This window comes from Protomyces lactucae-debilis, assembly GCF_002105105.1.
Source record: "Protomyces lactucae-debilis strain 12-1054 chromosome Unknown BCR37scaffold_5, whole genome shotgun sequence".
NCBI lineage: Eukaryota > Fungi > Ascomycota > Taphrinomycetes > Taphrinales > Protomycetaceae > Protomyces > Protomyces lactucae-debilis.
Genome location: NW_024467997.1, coordinates 480,628 through 504,925, shown reverse-complemented (window position 1 = coordinate 504,925; position 24,298 = coordinate 480,628). Strand labels below are relative to the sequence as shown.

At 50.4% G+C, this 24,298-nt stretch overlaps 16 protein-coding genes across 16 annotated transcripts; 10 read left to right on the top strand and 6 right to left on the bottom strand.

The window, feature by feature from the left end:
- Positions 1 to 337: 337 nt before the first annotated feature.
- On the bottom strand, positions 338 to 1,743 carry BCR37DRAFT_378022 (uncharacterized protein). Its single transcript, XM_040868955.1, has one exon. It carries the CDS (start codon positions 1,678 to 1,680, stop codon positions 373 to 375), a length of 1,308 nt encoding a protein of 435 aa, XP_040726823.1. The 5' UTR covers positions 1,681 to 1,743; the 3' UTR covers positions 338 to 372.
- A 77-nt stretch (positions 1,744 to 1,820) lies between these two features.
- BCR37DRAFT_378021 (uncharacterized protein) lies at positions 1,821 to 2,410 on the bottom strand. Its single transcript, XM_040868954.1, has one exon. The coding sequence runs from the start codon at positions 2,386 to 2,388 to the stop codon at positions 2,041 to 2,043; it is 348 nt and encodes a 115-aa protein (XP_040726822.1). The 5' UTR covers positions 2,389 to 2,410; the 3' UTR covers positions 1,821 to 2,040.
- Positions 2,411 to 3,147: 737 nt separating this feature from the next.
- Positions 3,148 to 4,825, top strand: BCR37DRAFT_257214 (uncharacterized protein). Its single transcript, XM_040866688.1, has one exon. It carries the CDS (start codon positions 3,361 to 3,363, stop codon positions 4,792 to 4,794), a length of 1,434 nt encoding a protein of 477 aa, XP_040726821.1. The 5' UTR covers positions 3,148 to 3,360; the 3' UTR covers positions 4,795 to 4,825.
- On the bottom strand, positions 4,825 to 5,917 carry BCR37DRAFT_257217 (uncharacterized protein). The gene has a single exon (XM_040866689.1). It carries the CDS (start codon positions 5,783 to 5,785, stop codon positions 4,856 to 4,858), a length of 930 nt encoding a protein of 309 aa, XP_040726820.1. The 5' UTR covers positions 5,786 to 5,917; the 3' UTR covers positions 4,825 to 4,855.
- Positions 5,918 to 5,963: 46 nt separating this feature from the next.
- Positions 5,964 to 7,632, top strand: BCR37DRAFT_378017 (uncharacterized protein). Its single transcript, XM_040868953.1, has 2 exons — positions 5,964 to 6,258; positions 6,288 to 7,632. Exons 1-2 carry the CDS (start codon positions 6,071 to 6,073, stop codon positions 7,348 to 7,350), a joined length of 1,251 nt encoding a protein of 416 aa, XP_040726819.1. The 5' UTR covers positions 5,964 to 6,070; the 3' UTR covers positions 7,351 to 7,632.
- A 389-nt stretch (positions 7,633 to 8,021) lies between these two features.
- Positions 8,022 to 9,780, top strand: BCR37DRAFT_257116 (dynein light intermediate chain-domain-containing protein). Its single transcript, XM_040866687.1, has 2 exons — positions 8,022 to 8,791; positions 8,830 to 9,780. The coding sequence occupies exons 1-2, from the start codon at positions 8,117 to 8,119 to the stop codon at positions 9,520 to 9,522; spliced, it is 1,368 nt and encodes a 455-aa protein (XP_040726818.1). The 5' UTR covers positions 8,022 to 8,116; the 3' UTR covers positions 9,523 to 9,780.
- Positions 9,562 to 10,325, bottom strand: BCR37DRAFT_391728 (uncharacterized protein; the record flags this gene model as incomplete). The annotated part of the gene is made up of 3 exons (XM_040871043.1): positions 9,562 to 9,673; positions 9,719 to 10,028; positions 10,082 to 10,325. 3 exons carry the CDS (start codon positions 10,323 to 10,325, stop codon positions 9,562 to 9,564), a joined length of 666 nt encoding a protein of 221 aa, XP_040726817.1.
- A 433-nt stretch (positions 10,326 to 10,758) lies between these two features.
- On the top strand, positions 10,759 to 12,343 carry BCR37DRAFT_378014 (Septin). The gene is made up of 3 exons (XM_040868952.1): positions 10,759 to 10,925; positions 10,973 to 11,211; positions 11,260 to 12,343. Exons 1-3 carry the CDS (start codon positions 10,881 to 10,883, stop codon positions 12,113 to 12,115), a joined length of 1,140 nt encoding a protein of 379 aa, XP_040726816.1. The 5' UTR covers positions 10,759 to 10,880; the 3' UTR covers positions 12,116 to 12,343.
- On the bottom strand, positions 12,179 to 14,121 carry BCR37DRAFT_257107 (major facilitator superfamily domain-containing protein). Its single transcript, XM_040866686.1, has one exon. It carries the CDS (start codon positions 13,962 to 13,964, stop codon positions 12,243 to 12,245), a length of 1,722 nt encoding a protein of 573 aa, XP_040726815.1. The 5' UTR covers positions 13,965 to 14,121; the 3' UTR covers positions 12,179 to 12,242.
- An 81-nt stretch (positions 14,122 to 14,202) lies between these two features.
- Positions 14,203 to 15,582, bottom strand: BCR37DRAFT_378010 (uncharacterized protein). Its single transcript, XM_040868951.1, has 2 exons — positions 14,777 to 15,582; positions 14,203 to 14,726 (listed from the first exon to the last, which is right to left on the bottom strand). Exons 1-2 carry the CDS (start codon positions 15,211 to 15,213, stop codon positions 14,279 to 14,281), a joined length of 885 nt encoding a protein of 294 aa, XP_040726814.1. The 5' UTR covers positions 15,214 to 15,582; the 3' UTR covers positions 14,203 to 14,278.
- On the top strand, positions 15,356 to 16,651 carry BCR37DRAFT_378009 (WD40-repeat-containing domain protein). Its single transcript, XM_040868950.1, has 2 exons — positions 15,356 to 15,679; positions 15,724 to 16,651. The coding sequence occupies exons 1-2, from the start codon at positions 15,451 to 15,453 to the stop codon at positions 16,479 to 16,481; spliced, it is 987 nt and encodes a 328-aa protein (XP_040726813.1). The 5' UTR covers positions 15,356 to 15,450; the 3' UTR covers positions 16,482 to 16,651.
- On the top strand, positions 16,582 to 17,596 carry BCR37DRAFT_257104 (RAVE subunit 2/Rogdi). Its single transcript, XM_040866685.1, has one exon. It carries the CDS (start codon positions 16,682 to 16,684, stop codon positions 17,504 to 17,506), a length of 825 nt encoding a protein of 274 aa, XP_040726812.1. The 5' UTR covers positions 16,582 to 16,681; the 3' UTR covers positions 17,507 to 17,596.
- A 38-nt stretch (positions 17,597 to 17,634) lies between these two features.
- BCR37DRAFT_378007 (uncharacterized protein) lies at positions 17,635 to 18,786 on the top strand. The gene has a single exon (XM_040868949.1). It carries the CDS (start codon positions 17,840 to 17,842, stop codon positions 18,647 to 18,649), a length of 810 nt encoding a protein of 269 aa, XP_040726811.1. The 5' UTR covers positions 17,635 to 17,839; the 3' UTR covers positions 18,650 to 18,786.
- Positions 18,787 to 18,827: 41 nt separating this feature from the next.
- On the top strand, positions 18,828 to 20,405 carry BCR37DRAFT_378006 (uncharacterized protein). The gene has a single exon (XM_040868948.1). It carries the CDS (start codon positions 18,901 to 18,903, stop codon positions 20,239 to 20,241), a length of 1,341 nt encoding a protein of 446 aa, XP_040726810.1. The 5' UTR covers positions 18,828 to 18,900; the 3' UTR covers positions 20,242 to 20,405.
- A 1,098-nt stretch (positions 20,406 to 21,503) lies between these two features.
- BCR37DRAFT_378005 (uncharacterized protein) lies at positions 21,504 to 23,028 on the top strand. The gene has a single exon (XM_040868947.1). It carries the CDS (start codon positions 21,670 to 21,672, stop codon positions 22,867 to 22,869), a length of 1,200 nt encoding a protein of 399 aa, XP_040726809.1. The 5' UTR covers positions 21,504 to 21,669; the 3' UTR covers positions 22,870 to 23,028.
- Positions 23,029 to 23,130: 102 nt separating this feature from the next.
- On the top strand, positions 23,131 to 24,099 carry BCR37DRAFT_257073 (uncharacterized protein). The gene is made up of 2 exons (XM_040866684.1): positions 23,131 to 23,368; positions 23,415 to 24,099. The coding sequence occupies exons 1-2, from the start codon at positions 23,352 to 23,354 to the stop codon at positions 24,067 to 24,069; spliced, it is 672 nt and encodes a 223-aa protein (XP_040726808.1). The 5' UTR covers positions 23,131 to 23,351; the 3' UTR covers positions 24,070 to 24,099.
- Positions 24,100 to 24,298: the final 199 nt, after the last annotated feature.

The window sequence follows — 24,298 nt, the reverse complement described above, 5'->3', positions numbered from 1 at the left end:
CAACTATAGAGCACAGGACAGCCTTCATGGTTCCGGAAGCTCAAGTTACCATGAATCAGTGGGTAAAACTTCCTCTCCGGCTCAGATATCGATTGACACATCTCTCCAATGCTCCCTGGGGCCACGAGAATTCTCAAAAAAAGCTTGAGATCAAGGAAGATAGCTGCAGAGCTAAAGAATTGATCTTGGGTGTGCAAAACGTTAAGGAGTAAGCCCTGAAATGTACGATCGTTGATAAGAGACTAAAAGTCACCAATCTAAAAATCACAACTGACGTTGTTGAAACTATCTGCAACTCATCTCATGGAACAACGACCAGTTGACAATTGTACTTTCTCTTGTACAGACGACGATCTGAAATCTTCACCTGCGTCACATGAAGTTAAATAAGACGCCTTGATCAGACCATTCGCCGTCATCTTCTTCGACACATTGCTTTTCGAGAAATGGACCTGCCTCTGCAGGGTCAAACTCGAGGGTCTCCTTGCAATATGCTGTGGGCATATCGGTGTCATCTGTGCGTCCAGATGATGGTAACCAGTTCTCATCCGGCACTGTTCCCTCCCACTGAATGGTAAATTGCTGCACTGCTTCTGGAGCCGTAGAGTCTTGTTGATGTTCAGCTGGGTTGGTGGTGCTTGAAGATGCGGTATCTCCGCGAGACACTCTTTGACTTGAGCTTGATGCATATCTGTTGGTTGAAGAGCCGCCAATGGTTCTGCTTTCTGATGGCATGCATTGACCTAATTGCTGACTAGGAGGAGCTGTCGGATCCCGCGAGAGATTGGTTGGTAAAGATTCTGCATGGCCTGGAACACATTTGCTTGACTTGTAAGAGTGCTTGCGACCGTCTTTCTGTTTGCGACACCAACAGTTTGGAGGCCGTTTTAGCTCACAAACCAGGTTCGTAGCTTCAATCTTGTCTAGAGTCACGGTCCATGGCAAGCTATACTGACTCATTTGACCAGGAGCGGCTCGAAGTGATGTCCATTCGAGTTTGTCAAACATCTCTTCGTAATGACACGACAGATTGAGCCACCCTTCTTTCTCTAGCAGAGATCTCGGAAGCGTGGGTGAAAACATGTATCTCTTGTGGTTCCGCTTAACACAGGGCATTTTAATGCTGCCAACATTGTTGTACATTTTACATGCACAGGACCTGAAACACAGTTTTTCATTGACATTCGCGCTTGCGACAAGCCTAGATTCCGGGATGCGAACAACTTTAGTCTGCAAACAATACCCGCTCCGCGCGCCCGAGCGAACGTAAGCCCTCCACTTCGCCTCGTACTGCGAACGTTCACCCTTGCACCACATTTGACACTGTACTGTGGCATGCATCATAAGTTTGGGATCACCGCTTCCGCAAAGTTTGGCATACCGCTCTGATAGATCGAAGCTCGCGATGGTCTTAATCTCAAATGTCGCATTGTAGCAAGTACGTTGGTCGCCGTCAGCGAGGATAACGTAGTCGACTTCTTCCTCAGAAATAGTCGTAGATCCTGACATGGACTTCGAGCTGCTACCGCCTGTTTGAGAAGCTAGAGCAAGTCCATGACTCTGGGAGCGCGTGGCCTCAGCTCCTGTAGACTGCATTTGAAGCAAAGCTACCAGCGCGACGAAAGCAATTGTCGATATGGACCTGATTGAGACTTGCGAGACAGAGCTGGGAGCTTGCATTGTGACTGAGGTAGCGAGGTGGTGATTGCTATCACGGTATTCAGTTGAATGTGTCTCGAAAACCAATAGCGAGAATGCGGGTAATTGACAGGCTGGCAAGTTTGTCCAGCGCGCTTCCGAAAATTTGTCCATCGAGGCAACATAATGCGTACATGCGTATCTCATGCTCTACTTGCGAATGTTTGGACCTCTGCATGATGGTGGCAGTATGCGCTGTTAGTCTCTCACCATACACTAAGCGGGTCTTTGTTGCGCAAGGTTTAGCGACACGAGTGTCATGGTACCAAGCCGACGCTAGTCATTTAAAGTAACGACCTACCTGCCTTCATGGCCAAGACTATACACGCGACTACTTTCAGATCAGCTTAGATCTTGAGAGATCAATTCTTGTTGTTGTTGGTCTGCTGAGAGTTTTGTACAGTGGTAGAAAGTCTGAGCGAGGCGTATCGCTTGAGCTGTCATCTCGTGTTGAATGACACACCAAACGTCTCTTTCTGTGAACCAGGGCTTACAATGTTGAACACATGGTGAGACCTCAGCTTGATGCAGGTGGAGAATGTGGCATGGTCTGGTGAAGGATTGACAAGCTTGACTGTCGAGGGACAAAAGACTTGATCGGAATGATCGGAGCCATGTCCAAAGATTCGATGCGCTGATCATGAGAGTAGTTGGTAGAATGCGGAATAGACCAAATGATAAGAAGGACATGATAAGCCTGTCTCAGTGAAAGGCGTGAGTCTTGTGCCTTACTGTTACAAGCCTTACCGCAGGCTACGGTGAAGCAGGTCTAGCAAAGACATTATGCTAGATCCAAATCTCACTGATGCGCAAGACATGTCTTACAGTTTGAGTCAATGCTAGGATATTCAACTGCAGAAATGTGCACCTACACTGACGCAGGCGACAAGCAAGACCTAAAAAGCTGTGGGCCCCGTATAGAACCCGTCAGGCATGAGCGTTATCTTCATTTGAATACGCAAGCAGAGCAGACTATGTCTCCAGCAAGAGGCCTCAGTCTATGAATGCAGGCTTGAGAGCAACCATGTGACGCAGCCAGAACACTTTACGAACTTGAGGAGTTCCGCGACTGTGTACTTGAAACTTGTACGTGTAGATCGACCCGAAAAATCTGCCGCAGCTGTGACGTCGATGCCTCGCAAGGGGCCAAAACACAACAAACGCAAGGAGACCAGCGAGTAGTCTGCCTAGATGACAGTCCAAAGGCATCCATTCAATGCTTATACGCTGCTGCATAGTGACTTGATCAATGATTCAGCGGAGCTGAGCTGCGATTCTAGCCAATGCGGGCTGTCTGGTCTGGAGCAGTCTGAAACACACGCAGCTGCGTCAGGAGGCAACAGGTGCAATGTCGCCTACTATCATGTGCATCATGCTTGAGCATCCCTTTGACTACTGCACCGTGGACAAAGTCCTGCTTCTGATTATCTGTTTCTCTCTCGACTTGCTCGAAGCCAGCTGGCTCTTGACACTTGCACACTTGCGCATCAACGACTTCCATGACACCAGGCCTCTGTTTGCGACTTTGACACAGCACTCCAGGCAGAGCATATGCAGGTAGTAGAACGATCAGAAGTCTTCCTTACACTGCACTGACGCACCGCGCTCTGCACACACAAACGATCAAAAAGGCTAGCGCAACTTTCCTACTACTCGACTGCGATGGACGATAAGCCACTTCCGTCAACCGGTGGAGGCCCCAATTCAGTCACATCAGATCTGGCGCCTCAAGAAGCTCGTGTGAGATCAATCAAGGGCGACACACTCACCTCGTTTTGGTCTGGTTTCCTTCCCAAGCACAATGCCACAGTCTGTCTGCTACGCCCGCCATTCTGGCTCAATCTCCTTGCGCTACACGCCCACTCTCTTCTGTTGAGTCTACTCCTTGTTCTTCTGACACTCGTACATCGACATGCTGGATCAATCACCGCTGCTGCTCTTGCGCCAGGGTATGCAGTGACACTCTTTGTCTTTAGTGGGTGGTCACTTTGGGTCCACGGTATCAAAGAGAGTACTATGCTACTGCGACAAACGAGCGACGATGCCTGGCGGTATGTCGTGGTAGGTCTTCTCAGCTACGAAGCACTCTTCTGCATGGTTCAAGGCGTAAAGCTGATCTCCGTCCCAACCGATCACAACGCAAGCGCAGCTCGATCTGTCGAGGGTCAAGGACGAGCTGCTGCGGTATCTTGTGCTACTTCAGCAGCTACAATTGTCGCTGTGCTTAGCCTCAGTCTTACACTACTTCGCGTGAGGCTCCACGCGCGTCAATGCATTGGATTTGGACTGATTCTTGTCTCCGTTGTCGTTACTGCAGCTACCTTCTTTCGTACTGGCTATGCACAAACATTGGCAAGCGCCTATGCATTCAGCTCTCGTGGCATCGGTCTGCTCATCCTATCTGCGCTGTTCATGGCAGGCAGTCTCGTCGGTCAAGAATGGACACTTGCGCGTCGTAGCCTGCATGTCGTCTTCGCGTCAGTTGCATGGTGGGCTCTCATTGCTAGCATCATTCAAGGTGCCATTCTCGAGTACCGTCAAGTGCAGTCAGCCGTGTTCGATCAGCAAACGATCGCTTACTTGCTCGGCATCGCCTTTGTTCTTTTCGCTCTTCACAGTCTCGCTGGCATCTTGTTGCGCATCACAAGCGCTCTTTCCATATCATATGCGTTGCTGAGCGTGCCAATCTGGTGGATGCTGCTAGGACGTGCATTTGGACTTGGCTACTTTGTTACCTGGGATGCTGCGCTTGCATTCTTGCTGTCTATTGTCGGCTATACGCTACATCAATGGCATCTTGATCAGACCATCGGTGGTCATGGCGAGTGCAAAAAGCCATGGATCAAGTACTACAGCGCATCAGCGACCAGAGCGACTGGCTTTGGGTGTCATGTTCCTAGCGACCCGAGACATCCGCGAGCGCTCATACGGCCTGTGCATTCCTGCATAATCGAGCCACACAAGGCTGCAGTGCATGCGTCAAACATCGAGGTGAATGGAAGCGAGGCGGCATCGAAAGAAAGCAGTCCAAGGGCGAGTAGCAGCAGCCAGCCTGACACAAAGGAGGACAGAGAACTCCTCAATCGACCTGCATAAGCAAGCTGTTTGTTGTCTCTGATACATCAACTTGCATAGGTTCATACTTCTTATTCACTCTTTATTGATTCTGTGCCTTCGCACCCTGCTTTTGCTTCATGATGGGAGCTGTCGTCTCGATGTGCTTTAACTTTGTAGGCACATAGGTGACGTTGTCCTTGTTTGGCAAAGGTACTGACTCGGCGGCCACAACATGCTTCATATTGAGCTCAAGCAAAGCCAACAGTTCCTTGAGCTGCGCATCAACTGCAGTATCAACAGGACAATCTGCCGTCAAGCCAATGGCCGTGACCCGAGGAAATCCAAGCGCGCTTGCAAGATCCACGAGAGCTGCAGTCGGAAGTGCCACAAGATACAGAGGGCAATCTGTGTGGCTGTCACCTACCCTTCTGGCAACGGTAGTACTGCACAAACTCGCAAGGTGACTCGCAAGAGACTTTGCCGCCAAGGCTTCTCGACAGACCAAGACAACAGATAGTCTCAGAGGCTCTGCCACTTCCGAAACTTCTGTGGTTTCGTTCAGCTCTGCCTTTCTCTTGCTTTTGAGCTTTGCGCGGCCCTGGCCAATGTCGAATACAGTACGAGCATCGCGCTTTTGCAATGATTTTCGATTGAAAAGTGGCGCTGAAGTACATTCTAGCTGGAGCGTATCGATCAAGGTATTCAATCCGACCGCAATACACCGCGAAAGGGCTGATACCTCAGCAGAAGCAAGTGGCGCGGGTGGCAAGGTCTTTGCGAGTTGACGGCCTTGACGACCGCGACGACGTTTAGGTGCTCGAGAAGCATCGACTGCTCTTCTAAAATTGTCAATGGGATTCAAGAGCCTCAACAATGTCTTTGAGAGCGCATCGTAAAAGCTAGTCTCGTCGAACTTTGCGTCCTCTTTTAGCTTTGGCCATTCCCCAGTCTCTGGCGGGAAGGGCGTATCTAGAACAGTCTTGAAGACAGTCTTCCTGCCTGGAGGTACAGTCGATTGCTCCAGAGTCATCGTCCTTGTCTTAGCTGTATTGTGTGCACTTGTGTGCAGTTGATGGTCGTGATCGCAAGCTTCTGTGGTCAGCAAGCGTCGAATAGGGTTAGGTCACAACCTGAAAAGGGCCCCCTCAAAAATGAATTGATATTGTAGATGTGAGTCAATGTAACCTCGTTTGAAAACTGACACGTCAGCTGTTCAGCTGCCAATAGCGCTCAAAATTTAGACACAGCAAACATCTTTGACCACAACCGCGCTATCAATTTCTCATCACCGTCCCTTGTCCAGCTGTCGCCTGCAATGCTAAAGCCTTTGCTTACCTTGGCATTGCTTATTTGGTTGACGCCTTGGTTGCTGCAGTATCATCTTGTCACAGCTGAAGCTGCTCGATCGAATGGAAAAGCAGTTGCAAACAACCCGCGAGAAGCTTTAGACCAGGGACAAGCTTCTGCGCTTGAAACTACTGGATCTGCTACTCCCCCGGGCTGGTTCTTGATAAACACTACTGGGCGGTTAGCGATGAAGGCTTCAGGTGCTATACCGCAACATACAGGTACTCTACATTCATTTCCATACAGTCTGGCAATGTACGAACCTGTACAAAGTTCGCAATCATCGCAGAGTGTGCAAAACAATGCGAAGAAGAAAGGACTCTTTCTGCCAAAGTCTTCTGTGAGATGGTTACGAAGAAGATCAACGGTCATAAGCATACGTGCGTCCAGAGCAGGAGGTCAGACCATGCGCAAGTAAAGGGCACACATGAAGCAATTACCTCTACTCTCGATTCAGGGTCATGCTTCGGAACCTGCCGTTGTCACCTGGACTTCAGCATCAAACGCATCAGGATGCCTGCAGGCAAAGATCATGAAAACCATATTTTTGAGCTCGATCCAAATATCGAATGGTCTAGGACTCAAGGAACAATCTTTCGCATGGCCAGGTGTTCGACGGAGGACATGCGTAATCAGTATGTGGCCCCAGTCTTGGTTTATAGCCAGTACAATTGGCAACTCGCCGAGACTCGCATAAACGATTGGAACTTTACGTGCAAGCCCCAAAAGACCAGAAATAAGCGCAAGTGCAACGAAGGATCCTCATCGTCAAAAGTTGTCAAGAACAAAAAGCAAGCATCAGTTGCTGCTGGCACAACTACAAGGACAGATCCAAGATACAGATCGATTGATTCTGTCAGCGAGGGTCAGCAGATTGCTGAAGCCTCAACAAAGGCTTCCGCTTGGCGGACGCGTACGGAAGCTGTGGTTCCAAATGAACGGGGTATGCCTATATATATCTCGGAAGCAGAACATCAGGATTTGTGCAATCTCTACACAGCTCAGCCCAGCCAAAGGCCGGATCAGTCCACTTCCAACGCTGACAATCACCAGCTGCAGAACCAGTGCCCAGCTAGCCTCTACAATAAACAGCCGGCGGGATCTGGACAGTCTCAATTGGCCCAACAGTGTAATCTTGCAGATCATGAGGGACCAGCTGAATCGCAAAAGACATTTGAGGAGTGTGAGAATTGGCTGGAAGACTGCGATTACGACGCTTTCATGGACGCACTTCTTGACATCCCTTGACGGCCCAGCGGATCGTTTCAACAAGACTCGTAAATATTACAAGACGTATGCTTAATTCATTAGCATTATATCTACACATTTCAACTTCTGTTCTCTTCAAAATTGGATCTCATTGATCACCTTCGTTGGGAAGATTGGTCGAGGCAAAAGCAATGCTGGATTGGCTGACATATTATTCTAGGCCGAGTACTATTGGAAGACATCATCAGATTTTGTCAGTATTGTGGAACGTGCCATGCTGATGTATCATTTTCAAGCGCGAGTTGATCATCGCTGCAGGCCTTGAACGTGTTGTCAATGGCTGTATGTATACAAGCAATTCGCGAGTGAGGTAGCATTCTGCAAGTCAAATGAGAAACGTGGGGTCAATCCATTATTAATTAGTTGATGAACCTTACTGGAGTGCTACAGAGGTATTACCAGGTGTTTGTAGCGGACACTGTGGTGCAGCTCGCGCTTGTCCAGATGTTTGAATGTCGTACCGAACTGAATCGTCAGCGTCATGGATGCTCCACAGAGCTGCGGTAATCAAAACTGATATAAGCTTGGAGGCCTCGATCATTGACGATTCTAGTGCTGTCATTGATATAGCATGATAAAGCAGCTCATACTCGTCATGTTATCATACTGAGGTTCAGCGAGCTGCAGCAATTGGTCGTGTTGTCGTGGCCAAAACCAAAAGCGCGACTCAAAGGCGCGACCGCTAGTAAACGCACAAACACTCAAAGTATCGGCTGTTGGCAAGCAGCATCATGCAGGCATAGCAATGGCTAGCAAAACGACCTCTCGGCCTGGTACCGCCTCTGGGGTGAATCTGTGGAAGTCCATTCTGCAAAGCGTGTCTGCTACAGCCAGCAAGCCAACGTACGATATCCTACTTCTTGGCGGCGGCGCAACGGGATTGACGCAATGTGTTGAAGCGTGGCGGACGTGTAAGCAGCTTCCTGGCTTCGCTGTGTCTGAGGATGCTGCAGCGACTCCGATTCCAGCGGCATTGCCTGGCGCATCGACCTACTTTGGCTTGGACGATGCGAAACATGAGGAGAGTCTGTGTCGCATGACGTGTCACTTGTTTGGACGCCCAGACGACACGCTTGTCCCTGTCTTGCAGGATGTCATGCTGCAGGCTGACGTTGGGTCTCTTGGCGTCTGCATTCTGCTTGATTGGCAAGAACCATGGCTCTGGCTGGACCAACTGTGCCGCTGGTTCAAGCTCCTACGGGAAGCAACAGACAGTGCCAAGCTTGAATCGCCTGAATTTGCAGCAGTACTCAAAAAGCAGTTGGCTTCGCTGGAGTATGCTATTCGTGGCTATAGTGATGCACCTACCGCCAGTAGTGTCTCTCGCAAACAAGACCAAGATCTGTCACTCCTACCACCGCTTGCGTCTGGCCAATTTGCACTGCCGTTGGGTCTGCCTCTCTTCTGCATTGCTCAAAACGTAAGCGTGTCTTCAATTGCTGGCTATGCTAACGCTAGTCACACCATATCTACCAACTCGAGAGCGACTTGGGCATGCGTGAAGAGCAATTCGACTTTATCCAGCAGACTTTACGACTCGTGATGATGTGTCACGGTGGCAGTCTATACTACACAGCACCCGCTCAGCCTACCACCTCGGCGCGTGTCTTGTCTGCAATTTTGCAACAGCTTGCACCGCCACTTGCGCTTCATCTTGAGCGTATACAGGCATCTGTTGTTGAGAAAGATCAAGCTGCTGTGCCACTTGGCTGGGATACGCCTGTCAAGATTGATGTACATCGCGCTGGTTTCAATGTCGAGAAGATGTTGGAAGGTTGGAAGACACACCTGCAAGGTATGGCTGATGAGGTGCATGACAAGAGTGCGTTGGCTACATTCCAGAAGATGGTGCCTAATGCACAAGCAAGTCTGTTGATGACGGGCGGTGTTGGCCTTGTGCAGGAAGAGTACGTCGCCGTCGAGACGCATGAGGCCTTCTTGACACGTCTTGAACAGGAATTTCGCAATCGCCCCAACGAGCCTGCTGTGGGTGATATATCAGACACTACGGCTGCAGCGTTGGAGGAAAAGCTCAATCGGCTGCGTGAACAGACCTCGTCAAGTCCTGAAAGGCCAATCACTGACTCGAGTGTTGCAAATGCCTACTTCAAGACACTCATGGAGCGGCGAACACTGCGAGACGCTCAATAAGTATTAAATTCGCACTACTACGCAATCCGTGTGTCTGTCTCAGTGTCCACAAACCACCTTCATCGCCGATCCTGGAACGCCTGCAGGTTTGGCTTCGTCTGTCGCAGCAATGGTCGCACCGACTGCAGCACCACAAGCACCGAACGTCGCACTAGACTGTTAGCCTTCTCACTTTGTGCGCTAGAACACCACTTACAATTGCGCAGTCCTCAAGTTTTGCAAGTTGATGGAAGCCATGTTGGCAGCTTGCAATATTTCAGGTTTCATGCCTTGGACTTGCTGAACTTGGCTAATGGCACCCATTGCTTGACCTACAGCAGAGCCTGCATCTTCATATGTCTTGATGAGCGATGCGTCTGTTTTGGTACCGGCACGGATGTTGTTACTGATGAGGGGTGAGGTGGTTGCTAGAAAGCGCTGAGCTGCTTGCACTGCTGGATCTACGGCTGAGCCGGTAGTTTGACTAGCAAGTGTTGTGACGGACTGTTGTGCAGTCTTCCAGGAGTCTACAGTGGTTAGTCTGCAACCTTCTTTTGCTTCATGGAGAGAGTGAACTGACCAGCAACACGAGAGAGGGATTGTGCGCAGAGTTCATTGATGCCTGCTTCTTGTTGTTGCTGATTGGCTGCTGCAACTGCCTTTGAGTCGAGCTTGGGGAGTTGTGCCTTGACATTGGCGGGAATACCACCAATTTTACTGTCTGCATTGACAGCTGCACCTGTACTGGGGCTTGCTGGTGCTTGTGCCTGAGCGACAATTGAGACTGTTGCGAGGGCAAGCAGAGTGTTTGTTTTGAAAATCATCTTGTCTCTTGTAGACTGGACTGGTTGTGGATCCAAACCGAGAGATGACAAGTGTTCTTATACGAGTGCAGACTTGGACATCTACAGCAGGCATGTCAGACGGACAAGCAAGCTCCTTGGTGGGTTTGAAGTTCCATTGTGTCTGGTTTCAGGCGGGCCATGTTTCAGGAGAAGCTGTCTCTTGGCTGTTTACTCTGTGGCAGGCTGCTTTATGGGCAGCAAACAGGTGTATCATGCGGCTTATTTGCCGTATCTCCAATCGCTTCCTCCATTCTTCACTCTATCACGAAACTCTCTCCGCCCTGTCCCTCTCCAATCTATCCCTCTCTGGTAGAATCCTCTATCCTCTCCAATCTATCCTTCTATCCTGCCCATCTGAACTGTCACGTGCACTTCATCGCGAAACTCACGCAGAAGCAAACACAACACGCACGCATCGGCCTCCCCTACACGCTGCGTCAGTCAGTCAGTCCTGCTTGCTTGAGCCTGTGCGACAAGCCCAGAAGTGACTGCATCGACAGATAGGACGAGTGCAGATCAAAACGGCCAGCAACGATGAACTACTCACGCGCTAGAAGCAGAAAGAATGTCAAGAAAGGGGTCCGTTGCATCCTCCTCACCGCTGTGTCTGTGCTAATACTGCTCAGGTATCCTTTACGTTGATGGTGGTGGGTGCGAGTGGCACGGGAAGGACAACTTTTGTCAATACCCTCTGCAACAAGCCTGTCCTGGACCACCAGTTTTGCGACAACCCAGAGGATGCGCACTTGGAACCAACCATCCAAATCAAGTCACAGCAAGTGGAGCTGGACGAAGAAGGAGCGCGCATTGGGCTGACGATTGTCGACACACCCGGTTTTGGCGATGCTATTGATAATGAGCCAAGGTAACAAACCCCCTTGTCTACCATGCAGTGTATTGACCTCCCTACTAGCTTTGCAGAAATTGTGCAGTTCCTGGAGAAGCAGTACGACGATATTCTCGCTGAAGAATCCCGTATCAAGCGACGACCAGGTCTTCGAGACTCTCGCGTACATGCCTGTCTCTACTTCATCCATCCAACAGGTCATGGCTTGCGAGAGCTCGATATCGAATGCATGAAACGACTCTCTCCGCGCGTCAATGTCATTCCTGTTATTGGCAAAGCAGACTCTCTGACACCTGCTGAACTTGCTGAATCCAAAAAGTTGATTATGGAGGACATTGATCACTACAAGATCCCCATCTACAACTTCCCTTATGATATTGAAGAGGATGACGAGGATACAGTTGAGGAGAATGCAGAACTACGTGGATTACTTCCCTTTGCAATCGTTGGGAGTGAGGATGTGGTTGAGGTGGATGGGAAACGGATTCGAGCTCGCGTGTATCCTTGGGGCTACATCAACGTCGATGATCCACGACACTCTGACTTCCAATCCCTGCGTTCTGCACTCTTGCAAACCCACTTGTCGGATCTCAAGGAAATCACACAAGACTTCCTGTATGAGAATTACCGTACAGAGAGTCTGTCTCGTGGTGTGAGTGGTCAAAATGGTCAAGACTCCGTGGCACCTGAGGAGATGGCGTCTCAAGCAGTTCGCATCAAGGAAGAGCATTTACGTCGTGAGGAGGAGAAGTTGCGGGACATTGAAATCAAGGTGCAGCGAGAAATCAGTGAGAAGCGGCAGCAGTTGTTGGCCAAGGAAGAAGCACTCAAGTCCCTGGAGGCACGCTTGGCACAGAGTGGATCGAATGGTGATTTGGCAAGTGTTCAACCTTCTTCACCTGCTCCAGTCAATTCTCCTTGAGGACCTTCCCCTTTAGACCTTTCCTTCATCTTTCCGTACGCTTTACTGCCTCCCTTAACGACGAGTAATCGATTCTTTTCATACACTTGGTTGACTACAACGAAATTGACCTGTAAATAACTATGAACTAGTATAGATGGCTCTGCTCGACATCATCATCATTCTCAGCAAGCAACTGCTTATCATCCCTCGACGTCTGCCGCAACCCAGTCGACAACAAGAACCCACCCAGCATCAATGATGCAATCAACCAAAACACCACAGCCGGCATCCGCTTCACCGTCAAACTATACAAAAACCCAAACAACAACGGTGACGCCACCCGATTCAAAGATTGTAGGAGTGCCACTGCTCCTAGCAATTGGCCAGTCTCCGTTTCATATACATGTTTTGTCAATGCACTCTGTAGAGTCGGTGTGCCGACACCAGCGAACCCTGAGAGCGCACCACCGAGGTAGAACCCAGCGGATGTCTTTGCCAGTGCCATGGAAGCAAACGCCACAGACTCGAATAAGAGAGATCCACGAATCAGCCAAATATCAAGCATATCTGCACCTTCTGGTTCATTCCCACGTTGTGCATTGGCAGCTGCGCATTCTTCCGGTGTGCGTTTTGGTTGTTTGCCACGAACGAGACGGACGACGATGGGAAGGATGCCAAGGAGGACAATCACACGACTTCCACCGATGAGGGAGAGTAAGTATCCTTGTTCCAAGTCTCGCCATCGAAAGATGAGTTTTGCATACAAGATGATGACGGTGAAGGAACCCATATTCATGAGTAAGCACAAGTCAATCCCAACGAGTAACTTGAGGTTGCGTCGAATAGCTGGCGCGCTGTGTTGAGGGAAAAAGACTCGGAGTGCTTTGAAGATATTCGCCTTCTCCATCATCTTTGCAAAGGACACTTGAGCTTTTGATTGTTCTGGGTCTGTCAATGCAAGGGATGCATCACGTCGTGCAGCCACGTCTCGAACGTGTCGTCGTGCAGCTTGATCCATTCGCGTTCTCGATAGACTCTCTGGTAGCAAGAGTGCCGTATACACTGCAAAGATGGCATGTACCGTCATGGCAAGGTAGAAAATTGTCAAGACATTGTTGGTTTTGGTGACGAGATAGCCACCGAGCGATGGTCCTAGAGCAATGCCTGCATAGAAGCAGCATTGAAAGTATCCGAATGCAACAGCGCGTCTAGCAGGTGGCACGACATCGGTCGTATAGGCATACGTCGCTGCCATGGCACTCATGAAGGATCCAGCAAGACCATCACAGAGTGCACCAACGAATAGGAAGCCAAGCGGTAGGGTACGATAGTACTTTGCAACAAGAATGTAGCACAAATCATTCAACAACGCACCAATCATGGTGGCAAACAACGGCCAGCGCCGACCATGACGATCTGACCAGGCACCATACTTTGCTGCTGTCAGGGCAGACAAGACACCTGTGAGGATGTTGATGCCTGTTGAGAGTCTTGCAATTCGAGCTGAGATTTCCGGAATATTACAATCAACTTGATGGCCGATTTGGATGAGTGATAGGTTCGGGTCAAGCAAGCCTGGTGAATGCTGAGTGTAGTAATTGCGACAGAGCAAGTCACCCATGAGCGAGAGTCTCGGGGTGATGGCCGCACCGCTCATTGTAGCAGTAAAGATGAAGGGCGGCAAGAGCCAGTAGAGGTTCGGTTTGCGGTACCAGAGCAAGTCAAGGTTGCTGTCCCTTTCTTTCCCATCGACTGACCCATCGTGATGCTCTGTGCGTCTATGGCCAAGGAGGGGAGCTCGTTCTTGCGCTGCTGCTTCAATGATGTACTCGTCCTCGAGCTCTGCGCCGAGCAAGTCTGCACTCATTCTTGGGGGCCTTGAGATCGGAAAAGCAGGGCGATCCTAGTGCGACATGGGCCTGTGCTGCTGTGGATGCGCCCTGGCTCTGGACGAGCTGTCAAGACTGGGGATGGGTTGATGCTGACGTCTTTTGTTGAGTTGCGCTGACAAATTTGAGGAAATGCTACAGAAACAACGTGACACAGAGGGGAGTAGGCTGGAAGCAGCAGGAGAGAGAGGCCTATGAGGTGACACAGAGGAAAGCAGCAGAAGAGTAGAATAGAAGAGGTAAAAGCCAAAAAGGAGTAGCGTACAAAGAGGGAAGGGGCCATGTGGAAGGTCTAGTCCACCTGCATGCCATCAGCATCACCGCCAGCAGGAGCATCTCCCCCAGCAACACCTTCAGAATGGCTCGGAGTTTTTGCATTGAGGTAGGCATCCAGTTCGGCATCCAGCTGCTCAGCAGTCGCAGGCCCACGACGAACACGCTTACCACTGCCGCCAGCACCTGCAGCAGCAGCATCTTTTCTGCCACCTCGACGATCACCCCGGCCACCGCGTTCTCCTCCTTGCCTGCTGTCACCACCGCGGCCAGATTGACCACGGCCAGGACGTTCATAGTTATCAGAATCGAATCGCAATCTGCTACCGAGATCGTTGTTCTTTTGAGGGAGTGTAATCAACTCAACCTGGAGACGCTGGCCACCGCACAGACGTGTGTCGAATTGGCGAACGGCTTCAAGTGCGTCGTTTCTGCGTTCATAGTCAACATAGCACTTGCCTGTAGATCTAGTAGTTTGTTAGCTTCCCTTGAACAAATGCCGAAAAGATTGGTATACCTCCCAGCACGGTCAGAGACGAGGTTGACACGGGTGATGCGACCAACAGCATCAAAGATGTGCTCCACCTGGCTCTCATCAATCTCATACTGCAAGTTCGTCACCACGATAGTACCACCGCCACGGCCACCACGATCACGACTCACACCACGACGTCCAGAATCCGCACGATCATGCTGCCAACGCTGTGGTGAGCCTGAACGCGATCTAGAACGACGACGCGGTCCAGAATCACGGCTGTACGGCGTTGACGCGATTCTGCCAGGATTACGATCACGACCGCCACCGCCACCGCTGCCTCCGCCTGAACGACGCGGACCTCCGGTTTCTCGACGACGTGCAGGGCCACCGGACCCACCGTTACGTCTGTTGCTGCCGTGTTGTTTTGGGTTTTCGCCGATGATTTCGTCGAGTGACTTTTCTAGCGCTGCAGACATGAATGAGGATAGTGAAGGGAGTGTAGGAGTATTAGAGAAGCTGGATACAGGGCCGTGTACAGGGAGACGAGTGATCCTGCTGAGTGAGAGCTGAGGGGATGTGTGGTGTGTGGTGGAGGGAAGATGTGAAAAGGAGCCAGAGACAACACCAGGACCAGGACCAAGGCTAGGACCAAGGCTAGGCGAGAGGCTGCAGGGAAGGAGGAGACGAGGCAGATAGAGAGTGAGAGAGAGAGCATGGAGGCGATCAATGGCCAACAGGCATCCAGTGCTCCTGAAGCGACGACCACGACTGCGACGACTCCAGCAGCGTCAGCAACACGCGTCACACCTCTCACCTGCTCCGGCCATACAAGGCCCGTCACTCATCTCCATTTCGCAGAGAATGTCTTCATCACCGCCTGCAAGGATGGCAATCCCATGCTCAGAGACGGCACCACGGGTGATTGGATCGGTACATTCATGGGTAACGCTATCATCTGCTTGACCATCTAAGCTTACACACTACAGGACACAAGGGCGCGACTTGGAGTGCAAAACTCTCAAAAGACGCATCCCTCGCCGTTACTGGTTCTGCAGACTTTTCGGCAAAAGTCTGGGATACCTACAAAGGTACAGCCATGCATACCTATGCACACAACCATATTGTCCGCTCGGTTGATTTCAATGCAGCTGCGACACAGATCCTGACGGGCGGACAGGAGAAGAAAGTACGCGTCTTTGATCTACGCTCAGAAGACGCCGTGTGCGAGTTAGCAGGACACACAGGCAATATCCGCAGTGTTGTATGGGATAAACGGAAAGAAGCAGGGGGACATATTGTCTTGTCTGCAGGCGACGACAAGATTGTCAGATTCTGGGATTTACGAGCACAAAAAGAAGTCGCTACCTGGCAGGCAAAAGATCAGGCTGCTATTACTTCATTGGAAATGGCAGAAGGCTACATCACCTCTACAGCTGGCAAGAATGTCTACTTTCTGGATCCAAATACACACGAAACAGCCAAATGCGTTGAGACTGCGTATGATGTGTCTGCGGTCTCGCTCAACCCGCAACGGACACGCTTTGTGACGGGTGGATCGTCTGAATTGTGGGTCAGGGTGTATGACTTTGCATCGGGAGAGGAGCTTGAAGTCTACAAGGGTCATCATGGGCCCATCCACACTGTGAGCTATAGTCCCGATGGTGGACTTTATGCCACAGGCAGTGAGGATGGTACAGTGAGGCTATGGAAAGCAGTCGATGGTCCTTATGGTCTCTGGAACTGATCTGCTCTCTGTCCCTGCTCATCACTCACTCATCAGGCCCCAAGTCCTGCTCCTGCATCGTCCATCATTTTTGTTTGTCCCCAAGTTGCAGCACATACTCATACCACTACATCCCCAGGCATCAGCTGTAGCTACTCTGCATTACATATCTACTCATTGACCTTTCCTAGCTCTGATTTGCTCATCAAGCTTGCTACAAGATGATGGCAACACTGCCAGCCCAAGCACCGACCTTGACAGAAGAAAAAGCACACCTCGAACGAGAACGTCAATGGCTCTTTACGCACATCTTTCCGCGCTCCCTGCCGCCTGTGCTGGAAGGCTTGCAAGAATGTAGAGAATTGCTGCAACATGCAGATACCACACTGCCGCTCACTTCAAGGGAAACAGAACGGCTTAAGGGTTTGGTGACGCGACAGGGAAGTCTTCTCGTCAAGGGCGATTTCAGAATACGACTGCCTGGTCTCTCTGCACAGCGTGTTGCGTTGAATGCAGACAAGGCCATGACCCTTCCACAAGTTGCAGAAGTCGCGCATCTAGTGGACATCTCCATTGCAAGTTGTCAACATGCGTTGCAGCCAGATACTGCGAAACGCGTCGTGGATGATCTCCTTGACAACTTGCGAGAAGCATCGGCCTGTCTCAAGGAACCGAAGCTGACAGAGACTTTCCCACTGGCTGAGCTGCCAGGCACTCGCTTCTCACCAATATTGGAAGAGCCTGTTGCTATGGACCTTTGTATCCGTGACGCATCACTCGTCGCTGATGTCTACCTACTACAAGACCGCAAACAGAGTTCCAATGTCTTTGCCAAAATCAACAGACTAGCTAGCGGAAGTCAAGGAGGAGGCGGTGAAGCCCATCATGGTGGCTTTGTACGGTTCAGAGGCCGGGACGTACGTGTCGTGGAGCATGTGCGTGTCGAGTCACAGGATCCGGCGCTTGTTGCTGTCATGACGAAGCTGGCTGCTTTGACGCACTCGGTCGAGCAGATTGGGCTCAAGATTGCAGCGACGGCGAGCTGATGTCTCCTTCATGCCTCTTCACCAGCCAATCTACTGATCTAAAGCCAATCTACTGATCTATACTACTATAGCCAATTCATTTCCATCTCGTCTGCTGCTGCCGTGTCTCCGCCTCTTCACCGCAGACATCCACGACCACCATCACCACGGTACACCACCATCCGGGAGCGGACCATCGCAGGCATCTCCCAGCGTCATCTGTTTGGCAAACACCTGCTTGTGCCCACAAGCATCAGCCACTCAAGTCGCTTCATCGAAAAGGCGACCAGCAACACACTGCAACCAACAACGGCGACGTCCAATACTCTTCGCCGCAGGCCAGCAGCACGCAACATGGCACTCTCCACTTACTTTGGCTATACCGGCCTGGCTTTCTTTACATTCGCCCTGCTTGGCCCACGTTTCAAGGCAACTCGGTTTATTGCGCGCTATGCCACTGCCATTGTCACCATGATCGTGTGCGCTTCGTATGGCGTCTTGGCATCCCTCGTCTTCAAAGTCATTGGCCTCAAATCTCTCAGTCAATGGACTGTTGCTCGATCATTTGATTTATTGCTATCTCCCATGCTCGGTATCAGCTTCACCGTGGAGAATGAGGAGCGCATGTCAACGCGGCCGGCCATCTTCATCTCCAACCACCAAACAGAGCTGGATGTCTTGATGCTCGGAAGGATGTTTCCAAAACACACATCAGTCACGAGTAAGAAGGAGCTCAAGTATATGCCATTCCTGGGACAATTCATGACACTCAGTGGTACTGTCTTTATTGATCGCGCAAACCGCAAGAATGCCGTGGCATCCTTTGATACGGCTGTTCGACAAATCAAGGAGGAAAAGCAAAATGTTTGGATCTTCCCAGAAGGCACACGTTCAGCGTTCACAGAAGCGGATTTGCTGCCCTTCAAAAAAGGATGCTTCCATCTCGCCATTCAAGCAGGCGTGCCGATTGTCCCGATTGTTGTTGGCAACTACAGTCATGTGTTTAGCTGGAAGCGCAAGCATCTCGAATCTGGCGTCATCCCAGTCAAGGTACTCGAACCCATTGAGACGAAAGATTTGACAGCTGCCGATGTTGACAGGCTCGTTGTGGAGGTACGCGATAATATGCTCAAGACCATCAAGGAGATGAGTCGAAGAAAGTGAAAAGTTCTCTGCGCTTGACGCTAGACTACATTCTCGTACTGTCTTTAGTGTTGGTGTTTATTGTCTAGTCTTGACTGTGGCTCTGAGCACTAGCAGCTGGCCACGTAGCCACGTAGAGGTTCAATTGCTCCGCCCAAATTTTATGCCACGCTGGCAATTTAGAATATTTGACCCATCGTTGTATTTGCTGCAAGAACATCGACACATCCAACAACTGGCGAAACACATTCAGCGCTGCACAACCTAGAACAATGCATGCCAGCTCGAGGTCTCCGTCGATCATGTTCAAAGTGCTGGTATTGTTGACAAATATCACCATTTTGCTGCATTTCTTCCAGCTCGCGACCACAATTGCAGAGCCTGTTCGAGACGGCAATAAGGGCAAATCTGTTGACTACAACACTGGAACTGGCCAGACAGCTTGGAGGGTACCATTGACCGCAGCTCAAGGCAAGGCTCTGCTCGATCAATTCTCTCGCGATGAAATCTTTGTCGCAAAAACGGGTGAGGAGTTTTGTTACGATTCAAAGTTCACATTTGTTGGCATGATGGAACCCCTCTGGGTAGCAATGAACCCGCAGAAGAGCTCAGCTGATGACGAGGTCATGTTGCAGAAACTTTGCGCGGACTGGTGTGCAAAAGAATTGAAGGAGTATGCACAAGCGCTGTCGGGGCATTTTGCAAGATGGGATGACAAGCCTGGCCAGGGGCTTCCAAAATGCATCAAAAATCGCTGGTTCAAGTTGTGCTCCAAGTGGACCATCACTCATCCGGCAAGTCTCTATTGCCCGGAGCTCGCTTCAGGCAGATGCTTGTTTCCAGGATCTCCATGCGCTTGTCAATTCGATCTCAAGCTTGACTCTGTTCTGTGGTCAAAAGTCCGCTTTGGCGATGCAGTTTTTTATCACGTATCGCCACGTGTCAGCCATCAACGACTAGAGTCGAGTCGGCTCCTCGAATTCTTGACCGCCGGCAAGGGTGAGTGTTCGATCGACCGACTCATTCCAGAGTTCTTGGGCCCGCACATCTTTCGCCCAAATAATCAAGTTGTCTGGGTGCAAGTGGCTTCCGAGATTGTTCAAGAACGACGCCCTTGCGAGACTGATCGCAATCCCTGTGCGTGCTCCAAACGGTCCAAAAAGTCACAAATGGTAAATGGGCATAGACCTCTCCCAGATCCGCAACTATGCCATATTCACAACATGGATTTCTTAACATGGCATTGCCAAGCACAAACCTTCACAGCTGGACATTGTCAAAGTCAACTGCAAGAGCCAGCGTTGCCTTCCTCCAGGGAAGGTGGCCTCAATCATGGGCAGCTACTGATGCCACATTCTGGTCAAGGGCATTCCCAGCAGATTGTCAACACGACAGACGATTTCCTGGTTGATGAGTGTCTGGAGCTCTACCGCAACATGGACCAGTTCGGCACTACCGTCAATCACTGCGTAGCCACAGATTCCACTATGGGTCAGTGTTCTACTTCTGGACAGCAATGCCAAGAGCTTGAAGATACCGAATATGATTTGCAAATGCAGATGTTCCTGGAAAGCTTCAATACAAAGGAAAATGAACCTCGAACGTTCATGTGATGACCAATCCGCCGGCTCATGCTTGCGACTGCTAATTTGCAACTTCAAGCTTGCTGTTTGTTTAAGTTCAATTTCATAAGTACATTGACACTAGCTGCAATTGTTATCATTGCGTGATATCTCGACAGGCCGACAGATTAGATGTAGATTGCATCTCAACGTGATCAAAGCATGTTTCTATTTCAAGTGCCCAGGGATTTAAACACCAGGACCTACAATGTGCAAGCAGTGTACCATGCAGGTCTAATTTTAGAAAGCATGCTTTGTTAGACCTTCTTCTCCAGCATCATCTCACAATGCTGGCGTGACATATCGTCATCGTAGTTTGTCGTCAGTAACGGCAAACTGCAATGACGGGAATCGTTGTGTATTGTAACTATTGTTGAAAGAAAATATTTTTGTTTAGGGAGCACGATTGTCGAAGGTGTTCCTGGTCGCGAACGAAGAGGAGACACTGCTGCGTGGAAGCACAGCTTCAGAAAGATCCGTATCAAAGATTTCGGTCCTTGTGACCTTCCGGACTCGAATTGTCCAGGACCAAAAGGGAAAAGTCAGTTTGAGCACACAGCTGAAGGATCAATAGGATGATCATGCAGGAGGAAGGCTGAATCAAAGGGGTCGGAATCGGCAACTTCACACCTCATTCTCACAACACCCCAAAATGCCTCTATAGTGGAAAACGCCATCACATCTATTTGGAATGATGCGTAATACCGTGATGACGTGAATTGTCCGTGATCAAGCAGCTGCGGCAGAATACGGATGAGGAGCAGAGAAGACGCTCATGGTCCTTATTTCCCATTTTGAAGACTAAGGGGTGACCAACACGTGAAAGCACACGATATGTGCCAGGGAGACAAAGTAGCAAGCCAAGCCCTACTCCTCTGTACTTTACTGGCTGCTCAACAACATCCGCCAGTCGAGCAAGTCAGACTGCAACTACATACTGTCTGTCGTCTGCGGCTACTTTTGCCTCCTGAGATGATCATTTTCTCGCGCGAGTCTACTGCTGCATCATGTCTCAGAGCAATTTTGTCGTTCTTGACTATTCTCGCAGCATTGATGCATCTCATGCTGTCGTTACAAGCTCTTGGACACCCGTCGAGTGCTTCTGGAGAGGCTGCTCGCGACAAGGGTAAAGGCAAAGATCCTGTCCAGGGAGGTACAAGTGAAGCTGTGTTTGATGACGCCATCTCGAGTGAACAACTCCGGAGTTGGTTTGGTCAAACGAACCTGTTTCTTGCCGGGCCCACACCTGCGGCTCGTCCTCTCTGCTACAGTGCTTCTTTTTCATTCCTTGGACTGCGGAAGACTGGCTGGGAAAGAACACTTCCTTATGATCAGAGGTCAGATCCAAAAACGAGAGAGAAGTATTGCGCCAGACACTGCGAGCTCGAGCTGCAGAATCATGCACTGAAGGTTTATCAAATGTTTAGATCTGACCTCAAAACGTCAAAGTCATGTGTGAGGTCTAAATACTTTTCACTGGGCAGCAGAGTGACCGTCATTCATGATCCGGGAGCTCATTGTGGATTCCTGGCATGTCCTTATCGATCATCAACATGCGCTTGTAGATTCACTCTTCACCTCCCGGCTATCTTCATGACGAGAATCACAGCAAGACCAATCAAGGGAGGACGTACAGGCCAATATTACATTTCGCCAGAGGTTGAAAAAAAAGAGATTTTGAGGCGTAAAATACCAAATCACGCTTTTTCATGCTCATCCCGCGGAAATTGTAACATTGAGAACATCGCAGAATATGTGCTTCCATCAAGCGAGTCGACCACATGGATGGAGGAGACTCACAAGGTCACAAACAAGAATTTCGAGTGCAGTGCGACGCTGCTCACCTTCAGTGGTTGCTTATGCTCTGATATACCTGGAAGCTGCCAAAAACACAATGACATGACTCTGGCAAAAATAGATTGTCGGTCTCAGCTGCAAGTGTCCACTCACGGACAAGTTGGTGGTTCGTCGCGTCAGCAGTCGCATGAGATCTATGGAACTTCGGTGCATGATCTTTGTCAGCAGTTCAACAACACGGCAGATCCATTCCACCTTGACAGTGACGACACCGTGGTGTATTATTCAGCCTTTGCAGCTGAGATATTGGGAGATTCATTTAGTGCAGAGTGTCTTCAAAATATGCCTGCTCCTGGACAAGGCTCATCCTCGGGACACCGAGAAGGAATCTGTCCAATCAACTTTGAGCAATGCGTGCCTCTTCCAAATGCTGATGTCGAGCAATATTCTATGGCACGGCTTCCTGTCGAGGACAATCCGTTGAATTGGCCTGCGTACCAAAACGATCCGCAAATTCAGGAATTCTACTACGGCCACGATGCCCAAGATGATCAATATGGTTACAACTCGGCTGCTGGGTCATCTCACGGGGCGTACCAAGAGCCACACCGATGGCAGGATCCAGCCGCAGGGACAAGTCAGTGGCAAGGCATAGGATCGGACCAAGAGCAAGATCCAGCGGCAGGGACAAGTCAGCCGCAGAATCCAGGACCAGGCGAAGGGCAAAACCAAGGCCAACACCAGCGGCAGAATCAATGGCAGTATCCAGGGCAAGATCAAGGCCAAGACCCAACATTCGACAAGCCTTGGCCTTTTTATTGACAAGGTTCAGGCGCTTACACAGAAGCGAGATGCCGACTTATTCAGAACTGACCTCAGTGTGTCAGGCTTTGTTACTCGATGCTACACGACTTGATTAGCTTCCCACCCATATATCTTAGCTTTTATAGCACTGCAATTGTGATGCTGACAATCAGGCGACGGCCCTTGTGTGAGCACTGTCTAACCCTGTCTGCGTCTGAGCTGGATTGAGTCTACAAGCCGTCTGCTCTCTGCTGTTGGTTGTTGCACACCAGAAAGCGCCCGCCCTCAACACAACTCCACCCACAATCAAGCAACTTCCCCCTCACCGCGCAAGTCCTCCGGTGGATCAGCGTCGCAAGATACACAGCAACAATCCCGCAAGCCGCAGTGCTCAACTGTCGACAACTTTATAGAGACTTGGCGACACGCGAATCTGCCGGGTCGTCTACTTTCGTCGATGGCTACATTGAGTCATCGTTGAAGGAAGAGCAAGGCGAGGTATGTGCTTCAAGGCGAGGTATGTGCTTCAAAATATCTTGGTGGACAGTAGCTAACATGACTAGCGTATGGGTAAGGCCAGCTTCAACTCCAGCAACAATGCCGCGAAAGCGCGCTCAAAGATGGCGTCCGTTGCGGCATACAGTCAAGTTATCTTTGACATCACACCCGCCAAGAGCTCGACCAGCAGCAACGGTGTGGATGTGTCAACACCGCCCGCAACTTTGTCATCGAGCAGCAAGTCAACAGGCAGTAGTGGTTCGATGCAGCACAGCCGACTTTCGAGATACGTCAAGGATAAACCGGATCTGGCGCCCATCAATGCTGTGCCTAGCCTCACATCCTCTACTTCTCTTGGTATGGGTGAGTTCTATGGCAGTGTGCCGAGGGGCTCGCTCGGTCTCATTTCAAGCTCCGTACCCATCAACTTATCAACAAGTGCCGGCGGGACTATCTGGTCGCCTCATCGCCACGCTTCGCGTCCGTCAAAATCAAGCTGGCGCTGCAAAGAAGAATTGTGCGTGTTCATGCAAATGCGAATTGGATGAACTTGTGGATGTGCTGAAACGCCAGATGGACTTTCATGCTTTCATTGAAAACATATGTTGCATGCGCGACCTTCACGTTTCCTTGCGCGGCCAGGTTGCTGTTCTTCAACCAGAGGGATTATGCTCCGCTGACTGCTTCAGGCTCTCAAATTGTTTGCTCTCTCGCACCTGAAAATCCGCCTACGAGGTGGGCTGCAACATTGGACTTGAGATGAACGCACGGCTCGAAGTACTAGGGGCGCTGCGATTCTAAAGCCTGGCTGGGCTGCTCGCACTCCGGCCCACGGGCTATAGGTTCACTCTTGGAGCTATCACAGCCATATCGCGTCTGGTCTTTCGAAGTGTGACGCGCTTGCGCACGCCGCTCTTGGCTCCCCCTTTGCTTTTCATTCATTCACAAA